At 34.4% G+C, this 10,805-nt stretch overlaps 1 protein-coding gene across 1 annotated transcript; it reads left to right on the top strand.

Moving 5' to 3' along the window:
• Positions 1-5,701: 5,701 nt before the first annotated feature.
• Positions 5,702-8,146, top strand: LOC142606460 (serine/threonine-protein kinase-like protein CCR4). The gene has a single exon (XM_075777809.1). The coding sequence runs from the start codon at positions 5,794-5,796 to the stop codon at positions 8,056-8,058; it is 2,265 nt and encodes a 754-aa protein (XP_075633924.1). The 5' UTR covers positions 5,702-5,793; the 3' UTR covers positions 8,059-8,146.
• The last annotated feature ends 2,659 nt before the right edge of the window (positions 8,147-10,805 follow it).

The following is a 10,805-nucleotide window of genomic DNA, read 5'->3' as shown; positions in this document are numbered from 1 at the left end:
TTTTTGTGTACACATTATATTTTGGTTCAGAAACAACATTGACTACAGATGGCACAATCAAAACTGTTTAGACTTTTGACTTTGTTCTAGTTTAGATTACATCATTTCAAGCAGATATGACGCAATAATTTTGAATTTTGTTATCTATTTTCTTTAGAATTTCAAAATCAGAGCAATAATGTAGAAATTATACATAAAATCTCCCCATTTTGCCTTTTTTGCTGAAATGGATTTTAGTTTTAACATTTGTAAGTGTTACATCATATTCATGTTTAAGTTGCTTAAAAATGTCATTCCTGGAGTACCATACTCGTGAATTTTTATTACATGAATTTTTAAATTTAATGCACTGTGAATAAAATCACATTAAGGTCTCCGAACATATCGATCAAATGCTAGAAAATCTTGATGCTTCAAAAACTGAAACAGGGCACATAATATACCCAGAAAACCTGCCCTAGCCTACAAGAGGCTTCCATAAATCTATGGGCCAAAAAAATCTGTTTTTCCCTCACTAGCTAGTCACTACCTTCATTGCTTGTAAAAGAGAGCTAAATAAGTTGGTGACTATCAAAATTAGAGGTTTTTATTTTATTTTTTTTGTTCTTAAGAGAGAGACCTTTAATAACTTCCTACCTCCATAGCTGATTTTCTAGCATTGTAGATAGAACTGGACAACAGGGCTTCCAAAATATAATATAAAAATTACATACCAATGAAATCCACCCCCTATTTTTTGTTCATATAATAAATAGAGCAGACTCATTAGTCTGGATGGTACCTACCCATGCGCTAAGTGCATGGGGTATGGGGGACTTGGGAAGGTTGGAGTGAAGTACATTTAGTAATTATATATTCCTAAACTACTTTAAATCTATATATAAAATAAATAGAGTTCCTCCTACCCTCACCCTCTCATTTGGGTGGCCACTAAATGGGGAAAAAAATACTTGGATTGGAGACAAAAGTTTCAATAGTTCTGGATTTATAGATATAATAGCATGTTGAATGCATTCAACCTAATTCAACAGAAAAAGTCAAAAATTGAGAGAGAGAGAGAGAACCAACTAAATCACTCTTGGCTGATTGGGTTGTTTACAAAATCTTTGAAATTTAGAGGATATATAGACAAAGTCTCTCCACGCCATTGTTCTCAAGATGTCGGACTCGGTTTCATAAAGTTGCATTTAATCTAAGGGCCATATATGTTTATTAAAGTGAATAAACAATTAATTTTATTAATTTATTTAGCTGAATAATAAATCATATAATTCATTCCGCCTATGATGATAAGTACTATAAATTTGTATTGCACTTCCCATTATATACTGTAGAAGTATGTAACGGGGTTAGAATAGTCACCGGTGTTGCCATTTGCACTTACGTAAATAGACTCTCAAGTCTCAGCGAACTTCCACTTGTATTTTGGTGTAAAGAAGTGAGAAGACTCAATTATGTGATAGTTATATAGTAACAAGGCAATTGCAGAAAAGTTATAAAATGCCATAGAATGAGACAGACAAATATTATAGAATAATATATATATTCTTAGTATAATATATATATAGACTCAATTAGCGGCAGCTTTTTTTATTTTTTTTATTTTTTTAATGAAAAACGGCAGCTTGTTGAACTTATCAGTAAAGTGAACTTAATTAGTAAAACATGTTATATTCTTAGTATTACTCACAAAAATAATATTAGCCTCCAAACATAATCTTTAACTCCTTAAATAAAATCATAAATAAAAGTTCAAATAACAATAAAAATGAGCACAAAAAAATAAGATTAGACCAAATAATAACAAATGAACAAAATATATAACAAAAGCTCAATCAAAAACAAAATATAAAAACCCCTAATAATTCAAATTCATAACTCATTCTCATCGGTGATGCTGAGAATTCTACTCCTCAATGGCTTAGAGCATCAACAATGGATAGATCAAATCTCAAATGTAGGCCTATTTTACAATTCAGGCCCAAAAGCACCACTCCATTAGATGTTGTAAAATGCAAGTATTGCCAAAACAAAAAAAATTGTGCTGCAGTGCTATTCTAGATGTAGAATCGCATTGTAGCTCAATGGTATTTTCAAAAATTATTTTTTAATCGGTTTGGTCTTCTCTTTCCTCTCTTTGTAGATCATAATTTTCATTATCTTTCTCTCTCTTTCTTTCTACTCTCTCTTCTTCAACAGCATGGAGGCAACGGCGTGGAGGCTCAATTAGCTTTTGTGGTGGAGGCGTGGAGGTCATGAGTTTGTTCATGAGTTTCAGGCGTGGGTTTGTTCATGGGTTTTTGTGGGTTTGTTCATGGGTTTCCAACTTTTGGGTCGGATTTGGGTGGTGTTTAGGTGGTGTTTGGGTGGTTGGATTTAGGTCCGTTGGTTGTGATTTTTTCCAATGGGTTGGAGGATTTGTTCTGATGGGTTTGATGGTGGGTTTCGGTGTTTGCTGGGTTTGTTTGATAGTGGGTTTTGGTGAAGATGATGATGATGAGGAAGAGTTGGTGAGAACAAATGGGTTTGGGATGAATAGAGATGGCGACGAGCGACCCTCTCTCTATCGCCATCGCTGCCAGTGAGAACATATGGGTTTGGGTTTAGTGAGAACAAATGGGTTTGATTTTGGATTTTGATTTTGATTTTGGATTTTTATTTGGCTAGATTTTGCTATGGATTTTGCTCAGTGGAGATGGGCGGTGTGACTGAGAAGCTAGACGGTGGTGGTGGTAATGGTGGGTGGTTGACAGAGGAAGAGAAATAGAGATTAGAGAGAGAAGTGAGAAATATTTTTATATAATTTTAATGTGTAGAATGGTAAAATAAAAGTTGGGATGCTGGATGTATTGTAAAATGGTATTGTATAATTGATAAAGTGGCTTTTTAAGATAGTAAAATAGGACAGGATGGCCTGAGCCGTTGCTGATGCTCTTAGCTTGCAATCACAACATGTATCATTCATTACTCTCTCTTACTTTCTCCATTTTTCTTTTCTCTATCATCATTTTGGGCTCTTTCTCTATTTATTACTCAAATCTTAGCATTCTCATTCGTCCCTTTTTTGCTTTCTAATTTTATTTGTAGAAAGAAATTGTAAAACATCATGTATTTACAATTTTTTTGTGATGTCAATATATTCAAATATTCTTTTTATTAGATTTTGTATAATTTAAATTTCTTAATGAATGCCCTAAATAGAATTCATAAAGCCGCCATTGTGAGAGAGATGTTATTTTTTAATGATTTGTTTAGTTTAAGCTCCCTCCATCCCAAATTATTGGTCCCATTTAGAAAATCTAACTTTTTAAGGGAATATCATTTAATACATTGTCTGTCAAATAAAAATGTACAAATTTTCAAAACTACCACTATTATTTTAAATTATAGAGAAAGAATGATATTGACTTTTTAAATAAAGTAAAGGGTAAAAATCGTTTGAAGTCCATACTCAGCAAGGTATTCTTTCTAAGATAAGAATTTTATTTATTAATTTTGAAAAGAGGACTTCATTTTGGAATCCAAAATGGAATAGAGGACTAGCAATTTGGGACAGAGGGAGTAATTGTTATGTGTATATGGAAGGTCTGTATATTTCAAATATATTTATTTTAGGAAATATTACACCGATTAAGGAATAACTATTACAACCATTTTAGAAAGATTTAGTTATTCCTCATTTTAAAAAAATAGTTGTTCATAAGAAATGATTATTTTCTATAATAAAAACATTGTCAAACTACAGGATAATTAATTCATAGAAATAACTATTACATTACAGTATTTATTACACTCTATCAAACATGTCCTAACTTTTAAAATTTCAATGGTCATGTTAGCCAGTAATCAATTAACTACATTATATAATTTAGAAAGGGCATATTTTGTATGTTGTAATAGATCCTGTAATGGAATGATTATTCATGGAGAATAGCTATTCGGTATTTAGATTATTTGTTACATCTTCATTACTGGGAATAGTTATTACTTACGCTTCATTTGTTTTCATGAAAACCTTTGTGAAGATAGTTTTATGCTTTTTTTTTTTTTTGATAGCTTAAAAAAAATGTCAATGGAAAACTATTTTTGGTCAATTTATTTTTTAGAGATTGTTTTTTAGAAATAAACTTATTTTTAGATATTGTTTTCCGCTAAAATTTTCCAAAAAAAACATCTCTATCTCAAACCACGTAAAATAGAGGAGATTAAGAGGTAATATGAAAATTATTGAAAACAACTCTATCTCATTTTTAAAAACTCTACCAAATATAAACTCATTTTTTTCAAAAAATATTACCAAATATTGGAAAACTGAATAGTTTTCAAAACAAAGTACTTTTTAAAAAGAGAGATGATACGTTTACAACATTTTTATAATATTTTTACAACAAATCATAGATGGTTAGTTGTTATTAGTTCAAATTTGAATCTAATACTAAGATTACTTTTTTACCCCAACAATAACAACCAGTAACAACTTGCCACTTAAGATTTGTTGTAAAAATGTTGTGAAAATGTTATAGATATATCATTTCTCTTTTAAAAAATGACTTATTTTTTAGAAAATGTTAATGTCAAAACAAATGAAGAGTTAGTAATTGAAATAATTTAAATTGAGGAATAGTTATTTTTCATTAAAAGTGTTGTAATAGTTATTCCTCATTAGGACAAATTATTAGGTTCACCAGGAGGATTGCTGACGTGGTCCTCCAAGAGGATTGCTGACGTGGTCCTCCTTGACTACTCAACCAATAAAATGCTGTTATTTATGCAAATGCTGGTAATTTTTATTTTTTATTCATTGTGTTGATTAGGAAGCTCACGCATACATTTGCATAGATGACAACATTTCATTGGTTAGGGAAGACCACATTAGTAGTCCTCCGGTGTAAATAATAATTTCTCCCATATTAGGTATAATAGCTTCAAATATTAAATATTTCTATAAATACAAAGTTTCTATATGCACCTAACAATTATATAAAACAAACTTTATAAACAAATAACTTAGATCTCTTTCCAAATGCAAAAACATTTCCTTCTCAACAAAAAAATGCAAAAACATTTAAAATGCGTGAGACAATTATAAAAATAAAAAAGTCATAAACAAATAGTCTCTCTTTTCAAAAAAAAAATGCAAAACTTTCCACACACATATAGTAACAATTAATTTTATTCTAACTTAACAACCAAACATATTATTGGTTATTACATCACAAATTTTTTTATTAGCAATAATAAATATTACCATTTCTATCATAATCTCCACTTAATATACCAAACATACCGACACTAAAGAATAAAAAAAGAGTCTTAAAAAAACCCAAAATTGAAACTGGAGAAAACAGAGTGACCAAAAATTACAAAAAAAAAAGTACCAAAAAAAAAACCATTAATATAGGGATAGAAAGTGATTTTTTTGTCCCAACAAAAGAAATATGTCCTCAATGATGTTCTAGTGACTTGGCCTACGTTTTGGAAGTGTCTTGAACGAGTTTTGAATGAATGGTATAGGAGTTAGGATTAGCAGTGAGTGTAGCTTTCAGAGCTTGAGTCTTGACTACACGCTCTCACTTTTATAAAATAGAATGATTCAAAGGACTCGGTCTTTGGTCCTCCCAAGCACTCTTGAACCGCGTTTTCCTCCTCTTTAATTTGGCCCTTTTGTGGAACTCCTACAGTCTTAAAATTGGCCAGAAACCTTTGTTTCATTATCTTAAACTCATTTCCCATCTCACCTTCTTCTTTCTCATACCAATATGATATTATTATCAAATCCTACAAATTATTTCTATGGCTAATAACTCCTATCTCCTTCTCATTTTTTTTATATGCTTATCCTTCTTTTCTTGTATTCCATTTGCTCATTCACTATCCACTGTATCCATTTCAGAGACTGATAATCACACACTAATCTGTGCTTTAATTAAGCCCCCTAACCGACAAGCTTTTGTCCTAAACTGTACAAGTTTCCCTCAAGGAATCCAAATTCATGTGAATCCCAATGCATCATTTTCTGGGATAGTAGCTGGACACGGATTTCTTTGTGGGTTACGTTCACCATCTTCTTCAATTATGGTTTGCTGGAGATTTTCTACCAGTGAAACTAAGTCTCCCAAGCGTATCCATCGTGGCCCTGCTATCAAAGATCTTGATGCTGGGAATTCTCACATTTGTGGCGTAAATGGGACCAATCAGCTTGAGTGCTGGCAGTGGCGTGAATTTAATTCAAGCGGGGTTGGAAACTTTGCAAGTGTTGCTGTGGGTGAGAATTTTGTATGTGGGTTATCAGCAATTGGAATTATTCGTTGCGTTGGAAGTAATACTAATGTTGTTGGCCAAGAGCCTCGCGGGAATTACTCCGTGGTCTCTGCCGGATTTAGGCATGCTTGTGCTATCTCTGATAACAATAGTTTGGATTGCTGGGGAGAGATAATGGTTGAGAAACCACAGGGAAAGTTCATATCATTGGCTTTAGGAGAAGACCGTAGTTGTGCTCTATGGCATAATGAAACAGTTGTCTGTTGGGGGAAAAATAAGTTCAGCCTGCCAGAACGTTTGCAAGGGACTTATTTCATCACCATTGAAGCAAAGCGCAGTGTTTTCTGTGGAGTTGCGAAAGCAAATCATTCTTTGTACTGTTGGGGCAATGAAATTCTTGACTCAAAATTAATGGTGTTAGACAAAGTTGTGCCAGGGCCATGTAGTAGTAAATGCTCATGCGGTATATTGGAATTGTCTTCCGATATTTGTGGTCAAGGAGTATCTATCTGCAAGCCTTGTGAGGGAGAAACTTCTCCTTCACCACCACCATTAGCTCCGCCACCACAATCCCATCATACCAGTGGTTGGAACAAAAAAATGGTGGCTTTCTTAGTAGTGGGGTGTGTGGGATCCTTGGCTCTGATACTACTTTGTTGTTTCTTTTTGTACAAATATTGCAAGGACAGAGGATGTCGCCGAGTCCATGACTCGGGCCGCTTGGACGAGCCAGGAACTACACCTGAAAATGTTCCAAGCCAACGTCAACAAGCAGCACCACCAGTTCTAGAGAAGCGGTTGAGCCATTTGGTTAGTATGGGAAATGGTGTGCACATGGAAGAATTTCCTTTGCAAATGTTGCTTGAAGCCACCAACAATTTTTCAGAAGATCACAAGATTGGAGCAGGTAGCTTTGGCTCAGTCTACCGAGCCACTTTAGATGACGGCCGAGAAGTGGCTATCAAGCGTGCTGAAATTTCAATGTCTACACCATATGTGAACAAGCGAGAGGAGGACAATGACAGTGCTTTCATAAATGAGCTGGAAGCTTTGTCCAGACTCAATCACAAGAATCTTGTCCGTTTATTGGGATTTTGTGAAGATTGCAATGAGCGTGTATTGGTCTATGAGTACATGAAAAATGGTACCCTTAATGACCATCTTCACAAGCTTCAAAGTACTCCTCTAATGTCATGGGCTGCCCGAATTAAGGTTGCACTAGATGCAGCTAGAGGCATTGAGTATTTACACGTGTATGCAGTTCCACCAATCATACACCGCGATATCAAGTCATCTAACATATTACTAGACGACACGTGGAACGCCAAGGTGTCTGATTTCGGCCTATCATTGATGGCTCCTGTGGACGAAGAGTCACACCTTTCGCTTCTTGGAGCAGGTACGGTTGGTTACATGGATCCCGAGTACTATAGACTTCAACAATTGACAACCAAAAGTGACGTGTATAGCTTTGGAGTCGTATTGCTGGAAATGTTGTCTGGGTACAAGGCAATTCATAGGAATGAAAACGGGGTGCCCCGAAATGTGGTTGATTTTGTTGTTCCATACATTGCCCAAGACGAAATTCACAGAATTTTGGACCCAAAAGTACCACCACCCACCCCATTTGAAATAGAGGCAGTGGCATATGTTGGGTACCTAGCAGTGGATTGTGTAAATCTAGAAGGTAGAGATCGGCCCTCAATGACCGAAATTGTAAATAACCTGAAAAGAGCCTTGGACGCTTGTCTGACGCACCCAACACTATCTCGGTCCTCGACTGAGTCTTCAACATAGTCATTTTGCACATGTGCCATGAAATGGTCCATTTTTGTAAATCAGATTTTTTATTATTATTACATATATATACAAATCAATTTTTCCACATTTGTTAATTAAACTGAGTTGGGCTAAAAGCCTAAAAGTATATGATAATGAAAGCACCACGAAATGAGACTTAACGTGCATTTTACAGCTAATAGATTATTTCTTCCTGGTTTTATTAACCAAGTCTTTGTTTCATTCAAATTGTAACTTTGAAATTCATTATTCAAAGACAAGGTCATATTAGCCCATAAAGGTGGAAATTTTCGAAATTGGAGAATCTATGGCTGGACCTAATATGGTGGGAAGGTTTCCAACGACCCCGCTCAATCATTAAAAGTGTAAGACTTTTAAGATGTATTTTTTAGACTCAGCAAAATTTGATAGAAAAAACAATGGTCTTTGTAACGTTTTTTCTTTTCATTTTTTTAGGTCATTACTTTATGGAGTAAATGCAGGGTAAGACTTAAATTTGCCCACGAAGTTCTTTATTTATTTGGGTCAAGATTTTGTTTTGAAGGGTAAGACTTTGGATTATGCAGGGTTGAATTTCCACGGGGTAGATATTCTTGCATATTTTAGGCTAGTAGGCCAATTATTTACACAATAATCATAAGTATTGGTCTGGGTTAAACAGAGGCTTCTTTCATTTTCCTTTTGGTGATAATATATTTTTTGGTAATTGATGATACTCATTGAAAACAACATGCCATTTTTGATGGGATGGTCCTTCCCAAGAGCCTTTCCAACCAATGGTAGTCAAGTGGGTCCTTTTGATGATGTAAATGTCTTGTTTTAGTGAATGCGGAAGACTCATTCAGCAAAAACAAGAATATTACATTACTATTACATACCATTTTTTTTTCCCAGAACAAAACATGCCTTGGATTTTTAATACGCGTGATTTCAGCAAAGAAACAAACAAAAAATATTTAAGAGCCTTTGATGTCCCTACAAAGAGAGCTGAGCCTGAGAGTAAAGTTGCTCCAGTTTTCTTTTTATGTTCATACTTTGTCAACCTGTTCATACTTAGTTAACCAGTTCAACTGTCGGTCACAAAATTGGCTTAAGAAAGAAAAAACAATTTAGCATTTGGAAGATAGAGATAAAAGTTGCAAAATTTAGCATTCCATCACAGAATTCTGGTGTTGATACTCTTGTAAAATATACCAACCAGAATTTGAGTCAGATTTTTGTTTTTTAATAATTCAAATGTTACAACGAGTATGGAAAGAAGATTCATATCCTGGTTTTCTTTATAAAAAAGATCAAATTCTACCGTTGAACAACAAAACTCTTTGACCAATCAAATTCTATTATAAGATGAGATAATTCAAGAGTTAGCAAATTTTGGTCTATTGCTTAGAGCCCAATAATTATTGTATTAATTAAGTTGCTTCATGGGGTGTCTCATACATTCTATCTACTCAAAGACCGACAGGCCTATATGAACTTAGTTGTGCCCCCCAGAGAATACGTGTATCATGGAACTGCTAGGGATATTTACTTGGAAATACATTAAGGTGTTTGGTAGAGTAGTTTGAGATATAATTTTTGTAATTTTTTGAAATACGTGTAGGTGAAAAAGTGTGTGAAAAAGTGTGTAGTGTTATTTAAAATGTAAAAATATGAATTTGAGATGGGAAAACAAACGAACCCTAAAAGTCGTGGTGTAAGTATATATTTCCTATACCGAAAACCTTAATAAGAGTAAGACAGAGACAGAGAGATTGTAAGAACAACCGAGAGAATTCTCTAGGGTTGATAGTTGAAAGGTTGAGTATTTTGTAATCCTTAATGTATGGCACACCTATGAATGTAGACATCATGCTGAAAATCCTAAATTATTGTATCTTTATTATCCGTTTGTCTCTGCACAACAATCCCTATATTAAAGTCCAAAACAAAAGTAACCAATTGCCTTGACTATTTTGAACGAGGCCTCTTTCTCCACTTGTTTGATAAAAAGAGGGATGCTATGGATAATTTGATAAGCTACTGATGCTAACTTTATGCCTAAACAATTTAGACCCTGCCATTAGACAAAAAGGCCTAAATTTTATGGTCAGTAATTTGATTTCACCATAAATAAAATAGACAAACATGACCCTCTAACTTTTTTTCTTTTTCATTTCAATCTTTTAATTTTCAGTTTTGTCAATTTAGTTCTCTAACTTTTAATTTTTGTCAACGCAGAATTCCGTTAAACCAGTTATGGCTGCCGTTAACTTTTAGTTTTTTTTTTTAATTTCGGAATTAAAAGAAAAAAATCTGTAAAAAAAAAAAAATTTAAGGCAAAACCGACAATAGTAATCGATTCCGCCAAATCAGAGAAGCTCATCGAGGACTCATTCTCTTCTTCTTTTTGAGTTGTGTTCTTTTATCTATGTTTGTCTGGGTGGGGGATATTAATTGGATTGGAACGATGTCTCTTCGAAAGGGAAAGGGAAAGGGACAGTGGCTTTTGAGTTTGAAGGAGGAGGAAGTGAAGGAGGAAGCAGAAGGAATGTGGGTGGGCATGGTAGCAGAGCTTCTTGGAGAGATAATAAAGCGGGTGGAGAGCAGCGAGGAGCAGTGGCTGAATCACCAAAACGTGGTGGCATGCGATTGCGTCTGTAAGCGTTGGAGAGAAATCACTAGACAAGTGGCAGCACAATCCCGAGCACCAGCGCCACCGGAAGCAAAGTCCGGCTAGGAATCCGACGGCTTAACGCCGTCGT

Source organism: Castanea sativa, chromosome 1 (genome assembly GCF_040712315.1).
Source record: "Castanea sativa cultivar Marrone di Chiusa Pesio chromosome 1, ASM4071231v1".
Classification (NCBI taxonomy): domain Eukaryota; kingdom Viridiplantae; phylum Streptophyta; class Magnoliopsida; order Fagales; family Fagaceae; genus Castanea; species Castanea sativa.
The sequence above is the reverse complement of the archived record's forward strand: the minus strand, read 5'-3'. Positions and strand labels throughout refer to the sequence as shown.

What these genes read in the sequence shown, in the direction of transcription:
- LOC142606460 (XM_075777809.1), top strand. Translation starts at nt 5,794, where the DNA reads ATGGCTAATAACTCCTATCTCCTTCTCATTTTTTTTATATGCTTATCC.